Raw genomic sequence first — 25,487 nt, 5'->3', positions numbered from 1 at the left:
TCACCTACAAATGCTTAATTGAGCATCACTATTTTTTCAAAGGAATCATAAAGAGTGGTGTTCAAAATTTTATGGGTAAAGAATCACTTGAGGAAGTTATTAGAAATGCAGAGTTCAACACATTTCCCCCAGATCTTCTGACTGAGTGAATCCAGAACGGGGTCGGTAATCCACTTTCAATAAAGACCCCAGGTGACTCTGATGCACAGGAGCCTGAATACCTTACTTGAGATACTGTTGTAGCCATAACTAGATTTTAGAAGAAGAGGTTCACCTAATGTTTTTTCTGAACCTATTAACCTGACCTCCGTTAAGTCAAAAGACTGCATTACGCGAGTCGGGCACATAGAATCAAACCCAGTCCCTCCCAAGTCTTACGGGATCAGCCTGGCACAGGGTTCATTCACTGAACTGCTTGTACTTTCCTTGGCCTAGACATCGTTCACCAAGCACAAAGTTCATGGATTTGGCATGACAGAAAATTGTTTCTTGTTTCAAACACTTATTCTACCCAGCATCCTCCAAATATCTGCTAGATCGTGAAATCCCTCTATTGCTTCCTGTGTAAAGTTTCAAAGGAATTTCTGATCACGAGCACAATCATGGCCGGATATTAACATAATCAAATTTTATCTCTATATTTGTTTTGAAAATAAAAGCCAAGGAAAGCATTTTGACTTTTATACAAAACCATCACATCTTAATTTAAAACTATTTCATATAAGAAGAACAATGCCCTACTTATTTCGTTTCCTGTGATGATGAGTAAAAATAAGCTTAAAGCAGTAAATGGCCTCAGGGACCTTCCATGGCCTACAAAGCTTTTAGCTTGTGGGCTATTTCCAGTGCTATTTCATCATAAAGGACTTATTTCTAGAACACCAAGGCTGATGATCACTTCATATCTAGCCCCAGATGACACTGGAGAAAAGGCATTTACTTGATGACCAGACCACCTCTTGACAAATTTGGACTAAAAGAGAAAGGTCCTAATAGTTACTATCTAAATCAAAATACACTAAAAATTAATGGGAACAGATTCTTTCTACCCTTTTCCCTTTCCTGCTCTCTTTCTTTCTTTCCTTATTTTTTTCCATCTCTCCTTTCTTCCTTTCTTCTTTACATTCTTCCTTCCTTCTCTTCCTTCCTTCTCTTCCTTCCTATGTGTGTACAGCTCTTCTAAATTTTCAGTGGAATAATGTCTGACCTCAAATTAGGCCCAGCTGGAGTTAATAATAATAGTTAATACTGAGTGCTTATTATTTGTTGTAAGGCATTGTCTTGAATAACTCTGTGATGAGGGTATTACTATCTCCACTTTATACATGAGGAAACAATGGCACAGAAAAACTATGCTATGATCACACAGCTACTCTGTGAGAACTAAACTCAACACAGTTCTCTTTCTTGTGTTAGTGCTGGGAACAAGCATTATTTCCAACCTAATTTAATGTAATTTAATAATTTAATTTAATTTAATTTAATTTAATTCTGTTCTATTCTCCTTTCTTTTCTTTTTTGTTTTAGAAGGAGAGAGAGAGCATGAGACTACATTCGTCAACAGCACTTCTGTCCTCCCTCCAAAAAAGAATCACATGATGATGATTGAGCTTCATGTGATAATGGGTTTCACATGTTTAGTTTAAACAACATATAATCTATCTTCTTTGTGCCACATTTTTTTTTTATTTCAGAGAGATAGTATGTGTGAGCAGCGGGGAGTGGCAGAGGGAAAGAGAGAATATTAATCAGGCTCCACACTCAGCAGAGGGCTCAACGTGGGGTTCAATCCCACAACCTGAGATCATGACCTGAGCTGAAATTAAGAGTGGGGCACTCAGCCAACTGAGCCACCCAGGTGCCCCTCCAAGCCCTATTTTTAAACTATTTTTCCAAACAAGCTCCAAGAAAACCTGGATCATGGACTGTGATCCATCTAAGCTGGCTTCCTTATAGACTAATTAGATGCTCTTTAATACTGGATTCAAGATTCTGGTCTCACTCTCACTCACTTTTGACAAAACCAAGGCTATGGCATCATAAACTCTGCCCAAATGCCTTCAGTGTAAAAACCACCTTGAAATCACCCAACCTTTTCCCTAAAACCAGTGAATATCCTCCCCAGAACTTTACCTTCTGTGACACTATTAACACAGTCAAGATGTTTGGTGTTCCTCTTATTGCAGTAACTTCATAAGCTTATTTTGCTTCGTCAACAGGTTTTTTAAGACTATATTTGGGAAGTTGGCAGCTGACATCTGTCTAATATTTATGAGGAATTAGAAGATTGTATTTTGTTATATATACAATAAAAACACTTTCTCCTTTAATTCTCTTCAAACCAAAATATCACTACAGCAGAATAAGAACATTGATATCAAGCTTCAGCAAGTACTTAAAGAATTTTTGATATCTATTTAAAATAAAAAAGACCCCACAAGAATTAAAGTATTTACACTTGCATGATTCTTAAACCAGCAATCTTGGCAAAAGTTCTCCACAAATAAGAGTCCGAGTAATTCCCCCAGCCCACGTGAAATATAAGCTGTGGAATTTAATAGAATTTAATTAATTAATTAATTAAAGATACATGCTCATAAGTTAAAAAACATATATGCTTATGTGTATATTATAAGTATCTTTCATATAAGAAAATATTCTTTTTATTCTGAAATTTTTACTCCAACAGGAGACCAACAAGAATAAGGAATTCAAACACTGAAAACAGCAAATAAAAACTGGGGCTGGGCAGGGGGGAGCAAAACCTGGTTATCTCAGAATGATGATATAGCCAGAAAGTAGTTCTTCTTCCTAATAAAGGAAACGTCAAATGGTAAATATTTCAGGTGTGAACACACAACATACAGGAGGTCCCATTTCTTTGGAAATAGCTGTAAATATACTCATCTGCGTAAAACAATCATCTGTGTCTAGTCATGCATGCTCTCTGCTCCCGTGGCTGTCACTGCTGTCGATCTGAAGTTGAAAGGTAATGGCCTCATGATTCAAGGAAACTGCTGAAGTGTGTACTCAGGCTTCAGTTGGAGAGATGGGTTCATTTATCATCATAATAAGCTATTACCATCGAGAGGTCACAACTCATTGAAGAGACAGTCAGTCTAATTGGCTCGATTCCGTTAGCTTTTGACGTGCCTCAAGGAGATAAGCACTCTTTTGCAGGTAATTTTCAATCACCCAACAAACTACTTGTTTAATAATTCATCACATTTCAGATTGGGGTCTTATCACATAGCCCCTTTTTCCATGTGACAAATGCTAGATTTCAACTACTTGGAATCTCAGACCCAGGGAATGGAAGAAGAACTTCCGGAAAAGTTAGGCAAGACAGCACCTGCTTCAACTCAACTACTACTGCAGGAAGTGACGAGAAAACCTCAGGAATAAATGTGTGAACTTTATGCTTCTCCAGTTGGCACTGCTGATAACAATAGGATTCCCCGAAACTATCTGGAAAGAGAAGAGTGCTATTCAAATCCTCGTGGTTAATTAAGCATGCCAACCAATTTTTAACTTATAGGATTGGGGCACTTAATACTTATTTAAGTGATCACATTAAAGCAGTAAATTTTACAATAAAGTCTAGAATCTGAAGCAATAGTTTGTAATAGAATAGATTAAAAGAAAGGCTGTTGTAGTTAAAATATCACATTTTACATCTTTGACAATACTCTGTTCACAGAGGGTATGGACAGTCTCTGGAGGCAAGCTCACCTCAATTCAAATGCTAGTTGCGACTCTAAATAGATAAGTAACCTTATAGTTATAAATATATATTCTTGTTCTCCACTATTTTTTGAACAAATGGTGGTATATACATATATACACACACACACATACAAACATACTATTCTGCTTCCAGGTTTAGTTACTGAAACATGTACTTTGGATCATTCCATAGTAGCATACAAGGAACTTCTTTCTTTATTTATTTAAAGTTTGATAGTGTTTCAGTCCATGTATGTATCCAAACTCATTTAATTAGCTCTCAGTGATAGACATTGTTGTGGTCATCACAAACATTTATGAATGAATGACTTTGCATTTCTCATGTTTATACATGCCAGTAGGGTAAATTTTCAGAAGATAAATATAGAAACAAATGTGCATTTGTAACTTTGGTCAAGATTTCTAAATTGGTTTTCTTGGATTGCATAAATGTATATTCCCACTACTAATATATAAGGATCTTTGTCTTTTTAAAGTCTCAGTAATCGGTACTGTCCATTTTGTTCTCTTTCCTAAGATAGATGACAAATGATTTCTCAATGTAGTTATCATATTGATTCAGGTTGAACATTGTTTTATATTTTTCCACCTTCATTGAGAAATAATTGGCATACGTCACTGTATAAGTTTAAGGCATACAGCAAGTATTTCCTTTTGTATAAACTGTTCATATCTATTGCCCATTTTTTTGTTGGACCATTGGCCTTTCTCATCAATTTCTATAACCTCTTTAGGTATTAGATTAGCCTTCCGTTTGCTACAAATTAAAACAATAAGAAGTGTGGGGTTTTAAAAAGAATTGATATTTTATTATTTGTATTATTTGTATTATTTGCTAGGGCTGCCATAAGAAAGTAAGACAAACTGAGTGTCTTCAACAACAGAAATTCATTATTCAGAGTTCTGGAGATTACTAGTCCTAAATAAAGGTGTTGGCAAGACTGGTTTCTTCTGAGGCTGTGGGAGAAGGATGTGTTTTAGTCCTCCTTCTCTGGTTTGTAGCTGGCTGTCCTCATTGTCCCACTGACATTCTCCCTGTCTCTACATTTTCCTTTTTTATAAGGACACCAGTTGTACTGAATTGGGATCTATCTACATGACCACCTTAATGACATTATAGCTGCAGGGTGTTGACTGTTTATTATGCTTATAAAATTTACTTGTCTAATTAGTTACTGATGGGTAGAAATTACAAATTCCTTTATATACTAGGCCTTCAGTGAAACAGGAGTGGTAAGATACTTATCAAGCTATTTTCCTGGAAAGACACGAAGCGATGATTGTTGATTGTTGGCTTTATTTTGGTACTTTCAAGATAAAGTGCAAATGCTCGGCAGGTTTCTCAAAAAGCTAGCTAACTGATCTTTTTTTCACATCTGCAAAGCTGCTGCTTAAGTCATGTAATCTACTTGCTTGCTAAAATGAACTCTCTCTGATTGTCCATTTTTATCTTTAATGTTATCTTGTCCCTTACCACCACCAGATGCTCTGTCAGATGGCAATAAATAGGGGTCAAAGTGTTCCGCAACAAACATCTTTAATTGATATAAAGACTATCTCTGATACATATAAATTCCTACAGTGTACAACTATAGAAATTCATGAAGAAACTGACATTTAGTGAACAGCTTCTGCGTGCTAAGGGTGTTTTAGAGGGCTTTGCACAATTCTAAGGCTGGAACTCTCATTTTGCAGATAATGGAAGACTCAACTAAATTATGGGATATGTCCAAGATCATAAAACTAGTAAGGTAGATATCCAGAATTTGAATCAGATCTGTGAAAGGCATAGGGATGAAAACGCTAAGAATAACTGACCATGACTTCTCCTTACTTAATTAATCCCTTTCAATCGATTCTCATGAAAACGAAGAAAGAAAATAACGTGTGAGTTTGTTAGTCCACAATCAAGATGTCAGCAGGACTGGTCTCTTCTAAGGGCTGTGAAGGAAGAATCTGTTCCAGACTTCTCTCTTGGCTTAGAGATGGCCACCTTCTCTCTTTGTCTTTAGGCCATCTTCCCCTTACACATATCCGTCTCCCATCCTTCCCTGCAGACTTTCCCTTTCCACTATTAACAAAAAAAAAAAAAAAAAAAAAAAAATAGACGAAAAAACCCCAGTATATAAAGAACACTCTAGCTATGATAGGTTCCAAAATGGTATAACACTGACCTACTAAAGAATCCCGGGAGTCTGTCCCACAAGAGCTAGGGCTAGTGTACCAGAATCAACAATCAATCACTTCCCTATGGTTCTCCACTGAGCTGCACATAAAACACGATATAAAGTTTTATTTAAGAAGACATAGAAAAAAATGTAGCTTTACATTAAGATTTGATTGAAATTCTCTAATTGATGATTTTGCCTTTCTTTGGTTTTGGGATGAGGGATAGGGGTTGAAGAAGGAAAAACTTTTACGTTCTTCGTATGGCATAGACTTCCTTTGCATCGTTTCAAAAAAATTGTGTACAAAGAATACTTGAAATTCTATTTTAAGTCTGTGTGTTTTGTTATTCATTCAGTAACCACTGTGGTAAGCCCCAGGGCTAAAGAGATGACTAGCCGGAGGTCCTGTGTTAGGTGCAATCAGTGGAGAAAACATTATTTTATACTGTTTTGGATACTCTTAATTTCTTTTTGTAGGGACAAACGTCCGGCATCATATTCGTTTCACCAGAAAAACTTTCTACATTTTTCCTAGTGTAATTTGTTGGTGAAAAAGTAGCTCAGCCTTTATTTCTCTGAAAAACTCTTGGTTTGCTTTCCTTTTTCACAGATATTTTGGCCTGCTAAAGAATTCTGGACTGCTTTTTTGTATGTTGTTGTTTCTTTCCTCCCCAATACTTTAAAATATTTGTGTACTGTATTCTGGTTTGCATCCTATCTGACAAGAATCTTCTATCTTTCTTATCTCTGTTCTTCTGTACATGATGTGCCTTTTTCCCCCCTCCGGCTGCTTTTATGATTTTCTCTTTGTCTCTCTCATTTTCTTTTTTTAAATAATTCAATTCAGATATGCCTTGGAATGATCTTCTTGTCGTTTTTGCGACTGTTTTCATTGACTGATTTTCTTCCTGGTTATGGTTCATATGCCCCTGCTTGTTTACATGCCTGGTAATTTTTGATTTGATGCCAGGCATGCTGATTTTATAGTGTTGGGTGTTGGATTTTGTTGTAATTAAGTAGTATTGGACTTTGTTCCGGCATGCAGCTAATTTAGTTGGAGCAAGTTGGTTTCTTTTAAGGTTTGCTTTTAATATTCGTTAGGGTGAATTTAGAGTAGCCTGTAGTGTAGGACTAATTTAACCCCTCTACTAAGATAATACTCTGTGAGTACTTTACCTGATGTCCTCTCCATTATAAAGATGTTTCATTTTAGGTGGTGGGAAAATGAACTATTACCAGCTCTGTGTTGGCTCCAGGAATTGTTTCACTTGCTACTTTTTGGTAACTATCCTAAAGTTAACTGAGATTGATATTACTGCTAAGTAAACTCCTTAATTTTTGTCATCAAATTGCTGTAAAACTAAATGCTCTCCTATTTAGTGTATGTTTAGTTGCTCAATTGGAAACAGTGATCTTTGTTCTCATTGTACTTCATTATAAGGTGCTACAAACAGAATGATGCATATGAATATTAAAATTCTCCTTTAATAATTTGCAATGCTAAAATTAGTGCTTTATACATTTAATTTAAAAAATATCAAGATACTCTTATGATAAGGTTAGGGAAGATTGGGAGATATGCATGTTTGACCTTGTAGGTGGGATAATTTTGCATAGTAGACTTTACTATAGCTATAGGCAACAAGTGAGTGCTCGGCTTTTTTGTTTGTTTTTAATAAATATATTTCTTCATGTACCCCTAACAATTCATTTGATTAGTTCTAGGCAGTAAATCTTCCTGGTACTACTCTATTACCAAATCATTCTCTTTTTTTTTTTGTAATTTTTTTAACATTTATTTATTATTGAGAGACAGAGAGAGACAGAGCATGAGCACGGGAGGGAGGGAGGGAGGGAGGGAGGGAGAGAGAGAGGGAGAGAGAGAGAGAGAGAGAGAGAGAGACAGACAGACACAGAATCTGAAGCAGGCTCCAGGCTCTGAGCTGTCAGCACAGAGCCTGATGTGGGGCTGGAACTCGCAAACAGTGAGATCACGACCTGAGCTGAAGTTGGACGCTTAACCAACTGAGTGACCCAGGCGCCCCCATCAAATCATTCTTAATGAGATCTGATTCATGGAATAAAAATTCAATCACCGTTGATTTTTCCTATTTACTTTTATGGTCATGCCATTCTCCCACATACACAATACCTTCTTTTTTTTTTAATTTGTTTTTTACATTTATTCATTTTTGAGAGACAGAGAGAGACAGAGCACAAGCAGGAGAGGGGCAGAGAGAAAGGGAGACACAGAATGAGAAGCAGGCTCCAGGCTCTGAGCTGTCAGCACAGAGCCCGACGCGGGGCTCGAACTCACAAGCTGTGAGATCATGACCTGAGCCGAAGTCGGACGCCTAACCGACTGAGCCACCCAGGTGCCCCACAATACCTTAATTGAGAGGAGATTGGATTATGTTTATTAGTTTTTAATTTTTTTTAACCATGTTTGAAATAATTTTTCAATGCTGACATAAATCCTAAGTCAAGAGTCATGATTTCACTCATATGTGGAATTTAAGAAACAAAACAAATGATCATAGGGGAAAAAAAAGCCAGGCAAACCAAGAAACAGACTGTCAACTATAGAGAACGGATGGGTCCCAGAGGGGAGGTGGATGGGGCGATGGGTTAAATAGGTGATGGGGATTAAGGAGTGCACTTGTGATAAGCCCTGGGTGTGGTATAGAACTATTGAATCACTATATTGTACACCTGAAACTAATATTACACTGTATGTTAACTAATTGGAATTTAAATACTTTAAAAAACCCAGATAAATAAATAAATAAGTAAACAAATAAATAATAGCTCCATCCTTTTATTTGGAAAAAAAAAAACAACAGCCTGCTGTTGTTGTTATTAAGTATGTAGCATTAATCACCAAGTATTAGTTGAGCTCCTTTTATGTGACAAGAAGGACCCTACCCTGTAAATCTCAAACATCAGTCTCCTTCAAATCCAGAGGTTCAATTTGAGATCTGAGAGATGGAACTGAAAGTCAAGCAAGCACAACAAGGAAGTACCAGAGATTTCTTTTAGAAGCCAGATGCTATTTTGTCAGCAGACTTATAATGTGCATCTTAAGCTTGCCTATAGGTACTGTTGGCAACTAGAGGAAACAATTTAAAAGCTTCTTTCTCTGAGCTAGAAACAGAAAACGACAACGTCATGTTGTAGAAAACAAGCATTGTTCTGTGAAGAACAAATCACATAAGATTAATTTAATAATGCTCAGAGACAGAATCGTAAACCTGAATGGTAATGCGGGAAGAGTAGACAGGCCAAGCCAGATTCTCAGGGAACTTTACAGATGCAGAGACGATTGCTTTTGGAAGTCGCACTATTTCAGACCACTAGGGGAACCTTAAGTAAATGACTATTTCAGTGTTCCAATAGCACTTAGTTTACTAAAGCAGTAAATTATTCCAACTCTGAAATACCCAAACTGTTTCTGAATAGCTGTAGCCTGTAGCAAACCAGCAGGATTCTGCCCTCTAGATCTTTCCATTCCTGCCTAGTCCCATGCGTAAACCAGTGCCCTACAACCAAGCATTAACATTTGCCAAGCATTTTGAAAATGAAATGCTGCCTCATACAACCCTCTGGGTGGCTGACTTAATCCTCCTTGACTCTCTAAAATGAGGAGTGAGGGGGAACCAACGCTTGATTGTGCCAATTGTGCTAGATATTCACTCACATGTGAGAAAAAACATTTTCAAGATTGCTATTGAAGAATTAACTCATAAGGGAGATGGTGAAAATATTTAAATGGAACGGGCAGTATAAAAATGTGCTAAGATTTTCCAGGCCTCATGACTACCCACCCCCCCGCCCCCCCCCCCACACACACATATTCAGTTATGTGTGCCTCATGACTCCAAAGAGGGTCTGCAGTCAATAAAAATGTGTCTTAGGATAAAAAATACTCCTTTGCTCGACTGGCTAGCATTCTTGAGTTTTATCACAATCAGGTGGGCCTCTCAGTCAGCAAAGTGTATCCCATGTGAGAGCAGTTTTATTATTTGGAGTCAGGTGCCTAAAGAAAAAAAAAGGAAGAATGGCATGTGGCATCTTCGTTATAACAGAATAAGCATAGCACATCTCCCTTCTGTTAGAAGTAGCCTTCTAACCAAGCGCTTTGGAATATGTTTGAAAATTGGTTACACAAATATTTAACAAAGCTAATAGCATCTCATAAATATTTTTTTTTACTTTGGAATTAACACTAAAAAAGCGGAGGTGGGATGATATACCCACAGCCTCCTGGTCATGGGTGTAAATGAAATTCAGTATCTAAGCAGATGCACTGGTTTCCTGATAGACTATTTCTGTCAGATTCTGGCAATGGCTCTGATCTGAACAGCAATTACTGGTAAAGAATTTAGCCTCAACTATTTAGAGAAGTGGCTTTATTGAATTTATAAACAAGGCCCTACAATTTTCCATTTCCTTAGCAAGATATTAAATCAACCAAGCTAAGCATGTCACCATGACTATAATTTACGTGACGTGACGTGGCAGTTAAGATGTACAGTGGTAATTTGTGACAGCTTGCAGTATTATTGTAGTATCAAAGATTTATATGGTTCAGTTATTAAGGCAAATTGTTTCATTCATACGGAGATATCTGACAGTAAACCACCAAGGGCTTCCACATTGCATTAAAAAATGTCTTCTGTATTCAAACAATTTGCACACCCTGTTACCATTATTTTGTTCACTGAGTGGAAATTGAAGCAGAGGCAAGCACAGTGGGTCCCCCCCCCCCCGGCTGAGTGTTTATTTTATTTTTTTAATATGAGATTTATTGTCAAATTGGTTTCCATACAACACCCAGTGCTCATTCCAACAGGTGCCCTCCTCAATCCCCATCACCCACCCTCCCCTCACTCCCACCCCCCCATCAACCCTCAGTTTATTCTGTCTTTAAGAGTCTCTTATGGTTAGTGAAATAAGTCATACAGAGAAAGACAGATACCATATGTTTTCACTCTTATGTGGATCCTGAGAAACTTGACAGAAGACCATGGGGGAGGGGAAGGGAGGAAAAAGTTAGAGAGGGAGGGAAGCACAGTGTTTTGAAGTGAAAATGATCTGTGGAGGAATATGAAGGGCTTCGTTGTGGGTGGTTATAAGGAACAGTTCAGCCAGGATAAAGGAAGTTATCTTTGGGCACCAACATCTAGGAACAGGATGTCCAAATTCTTTGCTCTGGTGTTATTTAATATCCCATTAGCTTCCATGCTTATGTCAGTTTGATTTTCAGCCAACAGAAAGAAAACGCATATGACCCAAGAAAAAATATGGAAAATGTGGTTAAGAATATTCTATGATAAGCTATTAAATAAGTTTCACTATTGTAAGAAAAATAAGACCTTTGAAACTCATCCAATTTTGACCCAAGGCTCTTCTCTGAACTCCTCAGAGCAGAAAAAATTTGGACGTTTATCTATGTTTTATTTATTTATTTATTTATTTATTTATTTATTGGCAATTTTAAGCTGTGGATATTCAAGACTTATGTGCTATTTTATTCTTGTTGGGAATACAGGAGGTTCCAAAATAGAACAAGATGGAATGACTTTTTGTTGTAAAAGACCTTGCAAATATAAGTTTAACTGGATTTTTTATTATAGCTGTAGAATTTTATGCAATATACACTGTCTATTTTAAAGTACATATTCATTGAAAAATGGGTTTTATTCATTAACACATTTTTCATAATAGCATTTAGAAGTCTGCTCAAAATAAGAAACTGGCCACTATCTGGGGCATCTGGATGCCTTAGTGGGTTAAGCATCTGACTTCGGCGCAGGTCATCATCTCGTAGTTTATGTTCCAGCTCTACATCAGGCTCTGTGCTGACAGCTCAGAGCCTGGAGCCTGCTTCAGATTCTGTATCTCCGTCTCTCTTTGCCCCTCCCCTGCTTGCACTCTGACTCTCTCTCTCAAAAATAAATAAGCACTTAAAAAAAAAAAAGAGTGGCACCTGGGTGGCTTGGTCGGTTAAGTGTCCGACTTTGGCTCAGGTCATGATCTGGCATTGAGTTCAAGCCCCGCATTGGGCTCTGTGCTGACAGCTCAGAGCCTGGAGCCTGCTTTGGATTCTGTGTCTCCCTCTCTCTTTGCCCCTTCCCCACTCACACTGTCTCTGTCTCCCTCTCTCCAAAATAAACATTAAAAACCTTAAAAAAAAAAAAAAGAAAGAAATTGGCCACTAGTTAATTTTTTTTAATTAGCTAAAACCACCAACCAGTTTGTGTTCACTAACATGTGAACTACTAAGTTTTTCTTCCTCAATAAGTCATATGCCATGCAAGAGAACCACTAACAGTAAATATATTTTGTTTGTTTAATCAAAGAAAATTTCTTCCAAAGTAACACAACAATCCTATAGGTGAAAACATACAGGCTTACAAAGCATCGGTTTGCTAAGGGATTTTTCTGTGACTGCTGCAGTTTCTGATATGATTAGTGATGTAACCATCAGCCCATAAGGTATTAACTTTCACAGAATTACTGTACCAAATTGGTTTCCAACAAATTATTAGGCAAAATAAAATAAAATGGTAAAAGCTAAGGCACCTATCTAGATAGAGTTAATCTACAACAGAACAACAACAACAAAAAAAAAACACCTGCATTTCCAAGACTGCTACATTTGTTTATCTGTGTATGTTTTTATATGTGTGTGGTGGGCTTTAAAACAAACGGGCTTTCAACCTGGCACTTCTTTTAGGGTAGTTTTCTCTCTGAGCTCCAGGAAATATGTTGTTTACATAGACTTCATGGCAAGCATTAAGTTAGTTATGTAATACATTTCATTTCCAATTAACATTCATGCAAGATAGAAGAATTAGCTCTCTTGAATATCAGTTTTGAAATAAAATAGACACAGATGACGAAAACTCCAGTAAGCATCCCACCATAGGCAACTCTAGAAAAATAGCTATTTCAAGTAGATGCAACACAGTTTCTTTCAATATTTATAGTTGGTTTTGCAAAATCATCTGAGAGGCTTTGCAAAAATATCCTAGAGTCTTCATTAGTTTAGTCATTCATTCAAAAAGTTCGCATAAAAATGAGTTGGAAACTGCCAAAAAAACAAGTGAGTACAGAACACCAACTATGTAAAGTTGTGACCTACAGATGCCATAGCCCGTTAACTCTTGGTATACATACTTCTCCCATGGATCCTGGGAGAAATACCCAACTAAAACTGATCTCGTTGCTTCTGGCAACACAACACACCATCAATTTGTTTTGACTTTTCTTAAAAAAAATACTTAATGAAACTCGTCATTGATCAGCTAAAGCAAAGTGGCAGGAAGCCAGCACTGTCTGGACTTACTTTGTTTCCCAGATACAGAGCTGGTGCACTCCAGTAGTACCTCTGTGGCAGGGAACGCTGGGCTTCCACACTGCTGATGCTGATCTGCTGAGCTGGTTCTGAGTCATCCTGCCGGGGAGCCACTCGAATGTGGCCAGAGAGGTCAGTTAGGTACCAGCCGCTCATGTCTTGTATCTTCAAGAAAACACACAATCATTGTTATTTAGGAAAAACAAAAGCAAAAGTCATATCCTTTTCTTTCTCTTCCATATTCCGTATAGTGTCAATTTTTTGGAAATAAAAAAAAAACCCTAAAACTATAAAAGTTTAGAAAAATGTAAGAGTTGTGGAAAATATGAAATTTATCATATGTACTCATTATAGGTTCTCATTATTTTCTTGATGGTTCTAGGAGTTTGAATAGTAATACGGAATAATCTAGTTTTATTGATCCAATGCTTTAAAACATTTTTTTAAATGTTTTACTTGACATTTGAGAGAGAGAGAGCACGAGCAGGGGAGGGGCAGAGAGGCAAAGACAGAATCTGAAGCAGGCTCCAGGGTCTGAGCTGTCAGCACGGAGCTTGACGCGGGGCTTAAACCCACAAGCAGTGAGATCATGACCTGAGCTGAAGTCAGATGCTCAACCAACTGAGCCACTAAGGTGCCCCGATCCAATGCTTTCAAGAAGTTATGATTCCAAATACTTCTTTCTTAAAAAATAGAAATTCATTCAAAGTTACACGATGATTATAATGTTATACAAATTATCAGACAATTGGATTCTCAATTTCATATTTTCCATTTTGCTAATAATTTCCTGTTGCTTATGGAAAATAATATTCCAAAAGGTATTACATATATTTGTAAAGCAGAGGAAGAAAAGAAATACAATATGCAAGTGCATGAAAGGTAGCTTTTCATTTAGTATTTCCAACCTTCCCCTTAATTAAATTTCGATTTTGAGGCTTGAGAACATTTGAATCCACCAGCCTGTTGCTATGGCCACAGCTCAAAATACTATACCTAGTCCTTCCCATGGGGTCAGAGTACTACAGAAACTCATAGCCTAGATCCTTGTCCCAGAAAAGGAAGGAGCCTTAAAGGAAAAATCGGAAACACACGCGGGGATTTGCTTTTCCATCTTTAGACTCTGGCCAGGAGTGGGTATACAGCTACAATTCTAATTTAGACTGTCCTACCTAGCTGGGACAAAACACAAGATACTGAGCTCTGTGGCTACCAGGAGCCTACTTAGATGTGTATGAGTGGCTTGGTGTTGTGGGTGATGGGGAGCAGAATAGTGATGGTGATAATATGTGCATGAAGTATTTTTAATTTTTTTTCATGTAGAGGTCATTTGATTCTCCCAAACCCATGCAGTTGCTGGAACTGCCATGGTCCAAAGAGAAAGACCAAATAAAAACATACTGGCTAGTTAGATCTTCAGATAGAGGCTACTTACTTCCTTCTCTCCCCCTTTCCAACAGCATCCTTCAGGCATTCTAGGACAGACCAGTGAGATTCAGAGGAAGTTCTTACCAGAAAGCTGACTGAAATGGAAATGTCAGTGGACCTAGATGCTGAACACCAAGGCTGAGTGCTACTTCTGCTCTTCCGCTAATCAAGAAACTTTGATATGTTAACGGAGCAGTCTAGAGGGTGGAGTGAAACTCTACAAACAGAGGAGGAAGTGGGCTAGAGATGTCTATTTGCTGTTGGTTCTGTGCAATCTGCTCTGGAGGCAATATATTTGATGGTGTATGGATTCAAATTCAGAAATGAGAGTACAGTCAGAAACTATTCAAAATATTACAGCGGAAGGAGTGGTTGAAAGGTAGTTCCTTGAAATAACGATCTTTGTAGAACACAACTCTGGTCAAATCACTCCCCTGATAAAAATCCTCCAGTGGCTCTCCAAGTATAAGAATCCAACTTTGCATTCTTAACCCCAGGTGGTAGACTTTCCCATTCTCCTCTAGGCTTCTCTCTCTGTAGCTTGTTTCCTGTCACTCTGCAGTCTTAAGAGCTGCCACACAGGCTATTCGAAATTCCCTGAGGGTCCCATTTTCCTCTCATACCTCCTCTATAGGGACACAAACCACTGTGAAGAGTTACAAAAGCAATGGGGAGCAATTTTTCTTAATTTGTATACCAAAAATATTGGTGAATGGAATACATAATTCTTCATATCACAATCTGATTCTTTCTCTCTATTGAATCATCTGCCCCTGGGGCTATATAACAACGTTAATTCCATTACTGCCTCACATAGTAATCATGGACACTGCAAACGCTAATGTTTGTTATTTCTAAGAGATTCCAGGCCACACACTGCTACAAATAAAACCCTAAAGTCTTTGATCAAAGGTACGCAAATAGCATTTGAAAGAAAATTCCATCACTGTTTCGTGATAATTGTTAAGAGGAACTTACTACCAGAATTTTTTTTTTTTTTAATTTCTTACAAAAGAACAATAGCAAGGAGGGATGTGGAACTGTGTACAGAATGAAAAGGCTATTGCTTACATGGCCATAGGTCCAGTAGGAGCTCTGACATCTGTTTGAAACCCCTGAACAGAAACACTCGTCACAACCTTTATGATTATCCTCTTGCAAGTTGAAGAAGCCGGATTTACAGCGACTGCAGTCCCCACCTTCAACATTCTCCTATAAATAGAAACACAGGTGCCCTTCAAGATTAAGGACTGTCTTTATTTAGTTCCGTTTAGGGAAGATACACTGTGTATTTTTCTTTTTTCTTTTTTTTCAACGTTTTTAATTTATTTTTGGGACAGAGAGAGACAGAGCATGAACGGGGGAGGGGCAGAGAGAGAGGGAGACACAGAATCGGAAACAGGCTCCAGGCTCCGAGCCATCAGCCCAGAGCCTGACGCGGGGCTCAAACTCACGGACCGCCAGATCGTGACCTGGCTGAAGTCGGACGCTTAACCGACTGCGCCACCCAGGCGCCCCAACACTGTGTATTTTTCATTTTACCTCTCAACCGAATTTAAAGTATAATGATATTTTAAAAAATCTACTCAAAAGTTCCTTATTAAGCTATATCTTTTCGAACCACACTGATGGGAAGGGATATTGGATACTAATTTGTTGTAGCTTTTAGCTCCAATTTTGTTCTTCACGTATGTCAAGAGTGTGGAGTAAATACCATGATAAATACAAACAGCAAGCCATACTGACTAAAATGGAGTCAGTCTGGTTCACCATTCTCTGTTGTTGAACTACTTCTGCTTAGAACCATGATGTATGATAAAATTAGAGAATTAAACTAATGGATGTATGACAGACTGTTGATATTATACAGATGGCAAAACCCTTTCTACGTTACATAGTAAAAATTCATATATTTGAGGCAAGCATAAGAATCTGGCAAGGAGAGAAACTGGGGTGAATGGCCATAGATTCCCTTGATGGGACTAAGCAGAAAAAGAGGAAAGTTTTGCTTGGTTAATTTTCACAGCATTTCCCTTAATGCATTGGAGTAGCCAGTTAATCATATAGTAATATTGTGGGAAAAAATGAATCTCGTTCAGTGACTGCTCAGATTGGTATCATTAATTCTAGTCCCAATATCCTGAAAAATTTTTTGTGTATAGATGGGCCTCTCTACTGTGGACTCGGGCCAGAGAAAGCTGATTATCTGATGAAAAAATGGGGAAAGCTGTAATTTCTCAATGAAAAGAAGAGTTAATCTTGACTAATAACTTCTAAATAAAGGCTCCTTGCTTTCTAAGAAACATATTCTCTTACACCTGCATTGGCTCCATATCTTTCCTCTTCTTGAATTCCCTCATTACCTTAATTCTGAAGCTTCTTCTCCTTAGAGGTCTTCTCTCTCAACTGTGTTCCCATAGCCCTTTATACATTGTTCTATGATAACCACCAAAAAAGCATAGCTATATCTTCCAGGATTGTTCGCTCCAGTTGTATACCATAATCTATTCAGAGGTAGAAACCTTATCCTACTCATTTTTATAGTATCAGAAAATAGTACAACACGGAGCACTAGCTAAATAAAATTTTATTAAACTTAAATGAATCTCTTGGCGGTTGTGTTTTTCATTCACACAAGGTGCTATGCATATAGTAGATGTTTAATAAGATTATTTTTGAATAAACCCAAATTTGGCAGAAGATAGGGTTGATAAAATCTGAAAACATAGGAGAAAAAATAGAAGAGAGGACAAGAAAGAGTGTGAAAAAAGTGAACTTTGTAAGAATAAACAAATAAAGTGGTTCTCCTTGTATCCAAGAGAACAATGCATTTGAAAGTCACTTTTTGACTGTTAATTTTTATGACCCACTTGGGACCACAATCACTTCTATATTCCTGGGAACCTAAACAAAGGGGTGTCTCATGACCTGTGTTCACATGTCAAATTTCAACGTCTTGATATATACACAAATTGAAATCATTGCTACTGACATTCTTTCCAGTTTTTACTGCTAAGGTAGATTTCAGATAGTTGGAGATAATAAATGTCAGCAAAACTAATCAAACTGATTTCAGACCTGTGGTGACAAATAAGTCCCCAAAGCCCTGAAGCTGGGAGACTCTTCAGAAGAGTACACAGGCAGGAAAGATGAAATATCACTACAATTATAATTTAGTTTATCCCATTGAGGACACAGTGCAGCTGTTCTGTACACTGTGTTCTCATGCACTTGGTCTAATCTACTTTTCGTTTACTCTAATTTGAAAGCTTGTACAACTACTGTGAGATTCAGACTGAGTTCAACAATTTGAAATTTTCAGACATTAGTTACATATTCCTGATCTCTATTTAACCTGGTAAAATAACCTTGAAAAATATGATTAAATGGTTTCAATATTCAATTTATGAATAACCAGAAGCAACGCATTAGAGTAGGGATTCTAGAGACTATGAAGATGGATAGGTCAAGGTATCTGTCTTTGTTTATTTTAATATGCAATTTATTGCCAAATTGGTTTCCATATAACACCCAGTGTTCCTTCCAACAGATGCCCTCCTCAATGCCCATCACCCACCCTCCCTTCCCTACCACCCCCCATCAACCCTCAGTTTATTCTCAGTTTTTAAGAGTCTCTTATGGTTTGGCTCCTGCCCTCTCTTTTTTTTTTTTCCCAATGTATGTGTCTTTAAAGGCCAACATCTAGAGCTGAGTAAAATGATACATTTACAATCCACCAGAAAGCAAGGTAGAATAGGATCATGCAACTCATTAATCAATTAAATTATGGGAACACAGAAGGAGGGACTAATTGTGCTATGAAGGCTTGAGGACGCTTTGTGGCAGGAGTGAAATTTGACCTGAATTTTGAAACATGGTTTAAAAATTCAACCTATTGGAGGAGATAAAATGAGAGACCCATGTTAGCAATGATATTGGAAACAATAAATAATTCAAAGAGTAGAAGGTTCATTCATCATTTATGCTTTCAAAACAAACATACTGGGGGCGCCTGGGTGGTTCAGTCGGTTAAGCCTCTGACTGTGGCTCAGGTCATGATTTCACAATTCTTGAGATCAAGCCCCACATCAGGTTCTGTTTGTGCTCACAGCTCAGAGCCTAGAGCCTACTTCAGATTCTGTGTCTCTCTGTCTCTCTACCCCTCCCCCACTCACACTCTGTCTCTCTCTCTCTCAAAAATAAACATTAAAAAAATACTGAATATTTCTGGATGCAAAGCACTGGTTGGGGACTTGGCTTCCAGTGTCCCTGCCTGCATATAATGAACTTTTAAGGCTACTCCTGAAGAGATAGGGACCTTTTCCCTTAGGAATTAAGTTATTCAGCAGGAGGTAAATTACCAGAACTATACCTGAGGCACTTAAGTTGGCAAGAACCAGCAAAATGGCTATGAAATGGGAAACACTGGTACAAAGAACTCTCTCATGGTGCAGTAAAGGGTTAATTCAATACATTTGGAGTGCTCAAACCCTGAAGATACTGAACTGAAAAGACTGTCCCTTCACCAGCTCCTGGGAGATAACCTATAAGCCCTTGTAATATTCTGTGTGATAAAAATAGCTTTGTATACCCGGGACCAGGGGTCACACCAGATAATTTATGCTAACAATTGATTCATGGTGAATGTCTTCTGTTGTTTGCCTGGAACCCTGCACCACATTTATTAGCTCACAATGCAATTTATGGTGAATGCCTAGTTTTGTCCACCAGACGCCATGAGCTACACTGTGTCTCTAGGAGTACTGGAGACTGGTCAGTCATAGGAGTGCTCCATTATCTGTGTAATTGACCTCCCAATAAAAACCCTGAACAGGAAGACTTGGGTGAGTTTCCTTGGTTGGGAATACTTCCTAAGTGTTGTCGTACATTGTTGCTGGGAGAAATACTCTCTGTATGATGCAACTGGGAAGGATAAATGGAAATTTGCACTTGGTGACTTCTAGACTCTTCCCTATGCTCCTTTGTCCTTGCTGATTTTAATCAATATTCTTTTATTGTAAAAAACCATTACCATGAGTGTAACAACTTTTCAGAATCCTGTGAGTCCTTCTAGTGAATCATTGAAAATGAGTGTGGTCTTGGGAAGCCCCAACACACTGTGGTAAAAATAATAGGGTGATTATACCTGTAAAAACACGTTACCCAGAGTAATAGTTTCTTTTGTTTATTGTGACAAATCTTCAAGCCAAAATATTTTAGACCTTTTGACAGGTCCTCAAGCTAATCCTATTCTATACCCTCATGCTCACTTCAACCCTCTTCACAAGTAATGATCCATTTCTATAAGATTTGAATAGACCTTATTTACGATTGCACAGCATGTCAGCTTATTGCCACAGCTTTAAGTTTCTAGACTCCTACTTGTTTAGTCTTGAGTCTACACCATATTTTTTTCTTTAGTGAGTGATAGCTCCTATTCAGATGGAGCTTGATTCATTCGATTGAAAAATGCTTGGTTCTGATTGTTCTCAGGGTCTTCAACAGATAAATATTAAGCCAAAAGTAAATAGTAAATATGGTGAACATAGTACCTACTTATATATGTGTCCTCATGGTCTAATTAAAAGGGCGTTTTGAGGCTGGCAGGAAGACGAAGTATTGGTGACAAAATATTTTTAGATCATCAGAACTCTGCTTTCAGGTCATGTCTCAACTTGTATAGAATTAATTAGTTATATTAGGTTCTACTTCCTTTTTCCTTTTCCAATCTCCCTTGAGAGAGTATATCTAAGTAATGTCTTATTTAAGGATTGTGTTTCCAAAGTTTTCTTTAAAACAACATAAGCTTCAAAACAGTGAATACTAGAAGAAATCACAATTTGATATTTAATATATTTTAAAGGGGCACAATTCCAACACAAAGGTATAATGTTACAGGACTTATATTGAACCTTCATAGAGACAAGTTCCCCACCTCCTGGTAGCGTGCTAACATATACAGTCTTGACCGCTTGGGTCTCAATTCTTTTTATGGGTTCCCAGGTACATAATTGCTTTTTCAAAACTTCTTTGTTATTCGTCAACAATGCCATCCATGAAGCAGCCCTGATTGTAGTCTTGATTCATTTTTGGAAGATTCTTTTGGTATGAATGGTCCAGGACTTAAATTTTTGATTCTCAGATTGAGAGTGAGTCATTTGCTTTATGGGTAAATTTCTTGAGCAATTTAATTCACTATGGTGTCAATGTTACATTATTAAAACCTCTATCCATTATTTCTCACTATTCCTTTATTTGCTATTATTACTCACTCATTATCAAATCATAGGTGAGCTACTACATATAAAGCATTATATGAGAAGCCAGAGGAAATAGAAAAATGCCTTCAGGAGAATTATAGCAAAGGAAGAAAGAGTAAGGGGAAACACGTTGACTACAAGGTAGAAGGAAGTCCCTTCCCTAAAAGGGTTACTGAGTATTTGCCCTGAGTCAGACACTGGATTCATCACTACAGTCCTCTATGCTTCTGAAGTAAAAATAAGACAGGTGTGAAAGAAATTGATCTTCAATATCTAATGATGGTGAGTTTGCAACTTCCAGCCTAAATGCTCTTTTAGTCATTATGAGATTTCTCTCCCTTTTAGCTATTATTCTATCACTCCTTTGTACTAATCAACTTCGAAAAGAGTTAACATATAATTTCATAAAATTTTTAAAGGTTGTTCTGTTCAAACAAAAGGGAGTCTAATCTACCCTTTCTCAGCATTCATTCAAACGGACAGCTCTTGTCAATCCAGTAAATGTATAATATATTATTTATTTAGAGTCAAATTTATTGATCATTTTTACGTCTAAACGTATGACACAGGTAATTTCCAGAATGCTCCAGACTTCCATCCTAGAGATTAATGTTCCCTTATATCACCATATTGTCTTAAAACCAAATATTCTACTTTCTTGGTTTCTAAACCATTATTCTAATTGGTTATATTAAAATAACTAAATAACAACTAATAATAGTCAATTATTTTTCCATGATAAATAATTAATCCATATAATAGTTTTATCCTCTTATATATGGTGATAATAAAAAAAAAAAAAGTGCAATTTCACTTTAGACCAGTGGTTCTCAACCTAGATTTTATTATCAAGCCCCTAAGGAGCATCTTTCATTATTTTTTTTTTCATAATCATCCTTACCATGAAATCTTAAGTCCACAGATATACTCTATGTACAAATACACTGTATGAATATGTTTGCCGTATACATAAAATGAAAATGGTACTTCAACCCCTCTTAGAACCAATTTTCATCGCTTTAGGGAGAAAAGTGTGCTTTAGACACATATTTCTACAGAATATATTTAGCCGAGTATATAATTAGATATGTTGTGGCCATCCTACAAAATATTCATAATAACTGCCCTATTTCCTTTGGTACTCTTTTCCTCTGAAAACATAGTTGAATTAGTAAAACCTTATAAGGTTCTTTTTTCTTAAAGTCAGATACTGTTGGGTTGACACCAATTTTCTTTTTGCTAGAGTTTCCTCAACACAGCGTCTCTCTAGAGAAATGGAGTCACAATCGCTTCCCTGCCTCCATTCTCATGAAGCCGCCTTCTTATAAATTAGGTACAACTTCAGCAGTACATGTTTAACTGTGATTGTTAGTCAACTGGGAATTCTATTGACAAAGTTACCAAGAGGATCTCCAGTGACTATTTAAGTTATGTTTTGTGATAATTGCTTCAGGAATGTTGCAGTCATGCTTGTTTTGGGGGGTGTTTGTAGTCAATTACAGATTTTCCTCTGTTTTGCCCTTCATTCTAATGCATCCTAGTATTTAGAGAAGTTAACAAAAGAAGGATAATTAGCTAATCAGCACTATTTGTTGAGTGCTTACTCTTTAAGTACATTGTTCTGTGGCTAAATAATAATAAATAGTGGGTAGGTTAGGGAGACAGAGAAAAGAAAAGAAAATCATTCTCACTTTTCACAAGTTCAGCTTTTAATATCACAAAATTGATTAACATAATTTTTTTTAACTGTGGGTGTTGTAAGAGACAAATTCCTATATGAGCTTTTTTATGCTAAAAAATTTACATCTGTAGTTTAGATTCAGGATCAAATATATAAATTGAAAGCCTTTTGTAGAAATGCCCAGGGTTTGAGCCTAACAAGTTAATGAGGTGATCATTTCTGTATAGAAATGGAAAAAAGCAATATACAAAACCATTAAAAATCTTAGCACACACCACGAAAATCCAATTGGAGGAAAAGAATGAAAACTTACCTCTACTTGTAAAAAGAAATACAAATAAACAGAAAAAGTAATGAGTAGGTATTTATGATGATCCCTTATACTTGCACAAGGCTTCACTGCTATAATTTCACCGACTGAGAGCTAGGTAAGAAGGATTTAATATCCTCATTTTCTAGATTAAGAAATATGAATCAGCCAACTTAAGTGATTTTCGAATCTTCACAATTGTTTAGTTTCCTTTCTACCTTCTTTTTTATGTATGAGTCACTGTCAGCTTATTGATTGATGAAGAAAATATATAACAGATGTGAGATATTAAATAGATTGCAAGTTGTGAAGATATCATAAAGGAAAGACAAAGATGTTACAAGTGATTATGGCAGAAGCATGATATCTATGGGAGATCTAGGGTCCCAGCTTTGCTAAGAAAGGGAAGCGAGCCTTGAAAATTGCCTAGTTAAGCCAAGGGATGGGCCAGGTGTGAGGTTTTCCCACCCATCTAAATAGACTCTGAAATTCCAGAGTTAGGAAGAGCTTGGTGCCTCAAAGAATGTAAGCAAGGCTGGGAGACAGTGACTGAAGCTCAAGAAAATTCTGGGAAGAGAGCCCAAGGTCAGATCACAAAAGCTTTTGGTCCAGTAAGGACTTGACTGAAAATGCAATAAAAACCCAAAGCAAAGCACAATGAAATACACACTTTGATATCTAATCTTTTACTTCACTACTTATCTTTCTATTATAAGACTTTGATAAAAATAAAAGGACATGTTCCAACCTAGATCAAGGTCAGTTTATATTATGTATCAGAGTCTGAAATCCAACTGACTTTGATAACATGACACGAAACTTCAAAAGAGCCAATTTCTAGCCTGTGGTACTTAAAATAAATACAAAAGTCGAAGAGCATTTGCATTCAAGTGACTTATATATCTGAGAATGCTTGCCTCTTTTAATGCACAAGAAGATAGAGAAATTTCAAAAATTTTAATAATGCATAAAAATTAGTAACTATTTTCATGTCTTGAGCTAGCATTGTTTTCATATTTTGAAATATAATGAGGATGGTATTCATCAACATCATTGTCTAAGCAAGAATATAACAGAAAATCTATGTGTAAAATTGATAGTAGTTGATATATATTAAAATTTTCATTTACCTCTTTTCTAATTAGATTTTATTTTCTTTTGCTTAAAGACATTTTAAATTAGGAATTATTTTAAAGCACCAGAAAAGTATGTATGACAACCAGAGGTTAAAAATATTAACATTTTTTTCATGTATGCTTCAGATATATTTTTAAAGAAATACTTAGGCACATTTGAATCTCACTTCACTTCTGTCCTGTTCCCCTTCCATTTTCTCTAGAGTTAACTACTCTTCTGAAATTTATATTTGTGTGTTTTACTCAACATAAAATTGTTTTATGTCTTACAACTTTACACAAATGATAACATGATGATATTAGTTGTCTTCACTTTACTCGAAGTTTCCGAAATTAATCAATGTTTAGACACGTGAACCTATTTCACTCACTTGAACTGTTTCTTGTGTCAGATTTTATGAATATATTACACTTCATTTTTCTTACTAATTTGTGGATATTTAGATTTTTTTCTAATTTTTATTTGTATTAAATTTATTATATTATATATAATTATATATAATATTATATAATATAATATTATAATATATATAATTATATATTATAATATTATATTATATAATATATACAATATATATAATTATATATTATAATATTATATTATTATATAATATTATAATACTATATTATTATATAATATTATATTATAATATTATATAATTATATATTATATTGTATTAAATTTATATTGTATTAAATTTATTATTTATTAAATTCATTTTTTACTTATTTAAATTTTTTAAAAAAATTAAATGTTTATTTATTTTTGAGAGAGAGTGAGACAGAGTATGAGCAGGGGAGGGGCAGAAAGAGAGGGAGACACAGAATCCGAAGCAGGCTCCAGGCTCTGGGCTGTCAGTACAGAGCCCAACGCAGGGCTTGAACTCACGAACTGTGAGATCATGACCTGAGCCAAAGTTGGATGCTTAACTGACTGAGTCACCCAGGCACCCCATAATTTTTTTATAACAATTTTTATTATAACAAGGAGGTATATGTTGAACATCTTTCATTTGCTTCTTTCTACAAATTGTACACGTTTCTTTCGCATGAATGTCTACAGTGGAGTTGGTGACTGATAGGACTTCATTATCTTAACAATACTAGATGCCCTATTGCCTTCCTAAGGTTGTAGTACTAATTTCCCCAAATGACAGCAGTAGTAAACATTTCCATTTCTACAGATTTTCACCAGGATTGGATAGTATTAGCTACCTCCCCATTTAAAATTTTATCTTAAAAAAAAATCAAATAAAGATTTAATCTTATGTTCTTTGATAATCTCCTTAAAAAGTATTTCCATTTTAAATATGTATTTCTAGGTATCATATAGGTTTTGCTTCTTTTCTAAATATTTTCATTACATTTTATATTTAGTTATCACTGATATATAGAAA

General features: G+C 36.4%; 1 protein-coding gene across 5 annotated transcripts in view; it reads right to left on the bottom strand.

Moving 5' to 3' along the window:
- LAMA2 (laminin subunit alpha 2) overlaps positions 1 to 25,487 on the bottom strand; it is a 609,603-nt gene that overhangs the window by 317,148 nt on the left and 266,968 nt on the right. For all 5 annotated transcript variants that reach the window (XM_042987144.1, XM_042987146.1, XM_042987145.1 and 2 more), the window contains 2 exons: positions 15,775 to 15,915; positions 13,267 to 13,440 (listed from right to left, as the gene is read on the bottom strand). In XM_042987144.1, coding sequence (XP_042843078.1) covers positions 13,267 to 13,440; positions 15,775 to 15,915 — 315 coding nt within the window. The remainder of the gene's footprint in view (positions 1 to 13,266; positions 13,441 to 15,774; positions 15,916 to 25,487) is intronic.

The sequence above is a fragment of the Panthera tigris genome, chromosome B2 (genome assembly GCF_018350195.1).
Source record: "Panthera tigris isolate Pti1 chromosome B2, P.tigris_Pti1_mat1.1, whole genome shotgun sequence".
In the NCBI taxonomy this organism is placed as follows: domain Eukaryota; kingdom Metazoa; phylum Chordata; class Mammalia; order Carnivora; family Felidae; genus Panthera; species Panthera tigris.
The sequence above is the reverse complement of the archived record's forward strand: the minus strand, read 5'-3'. Positions and strand labels throughout refer to the sequence as shown.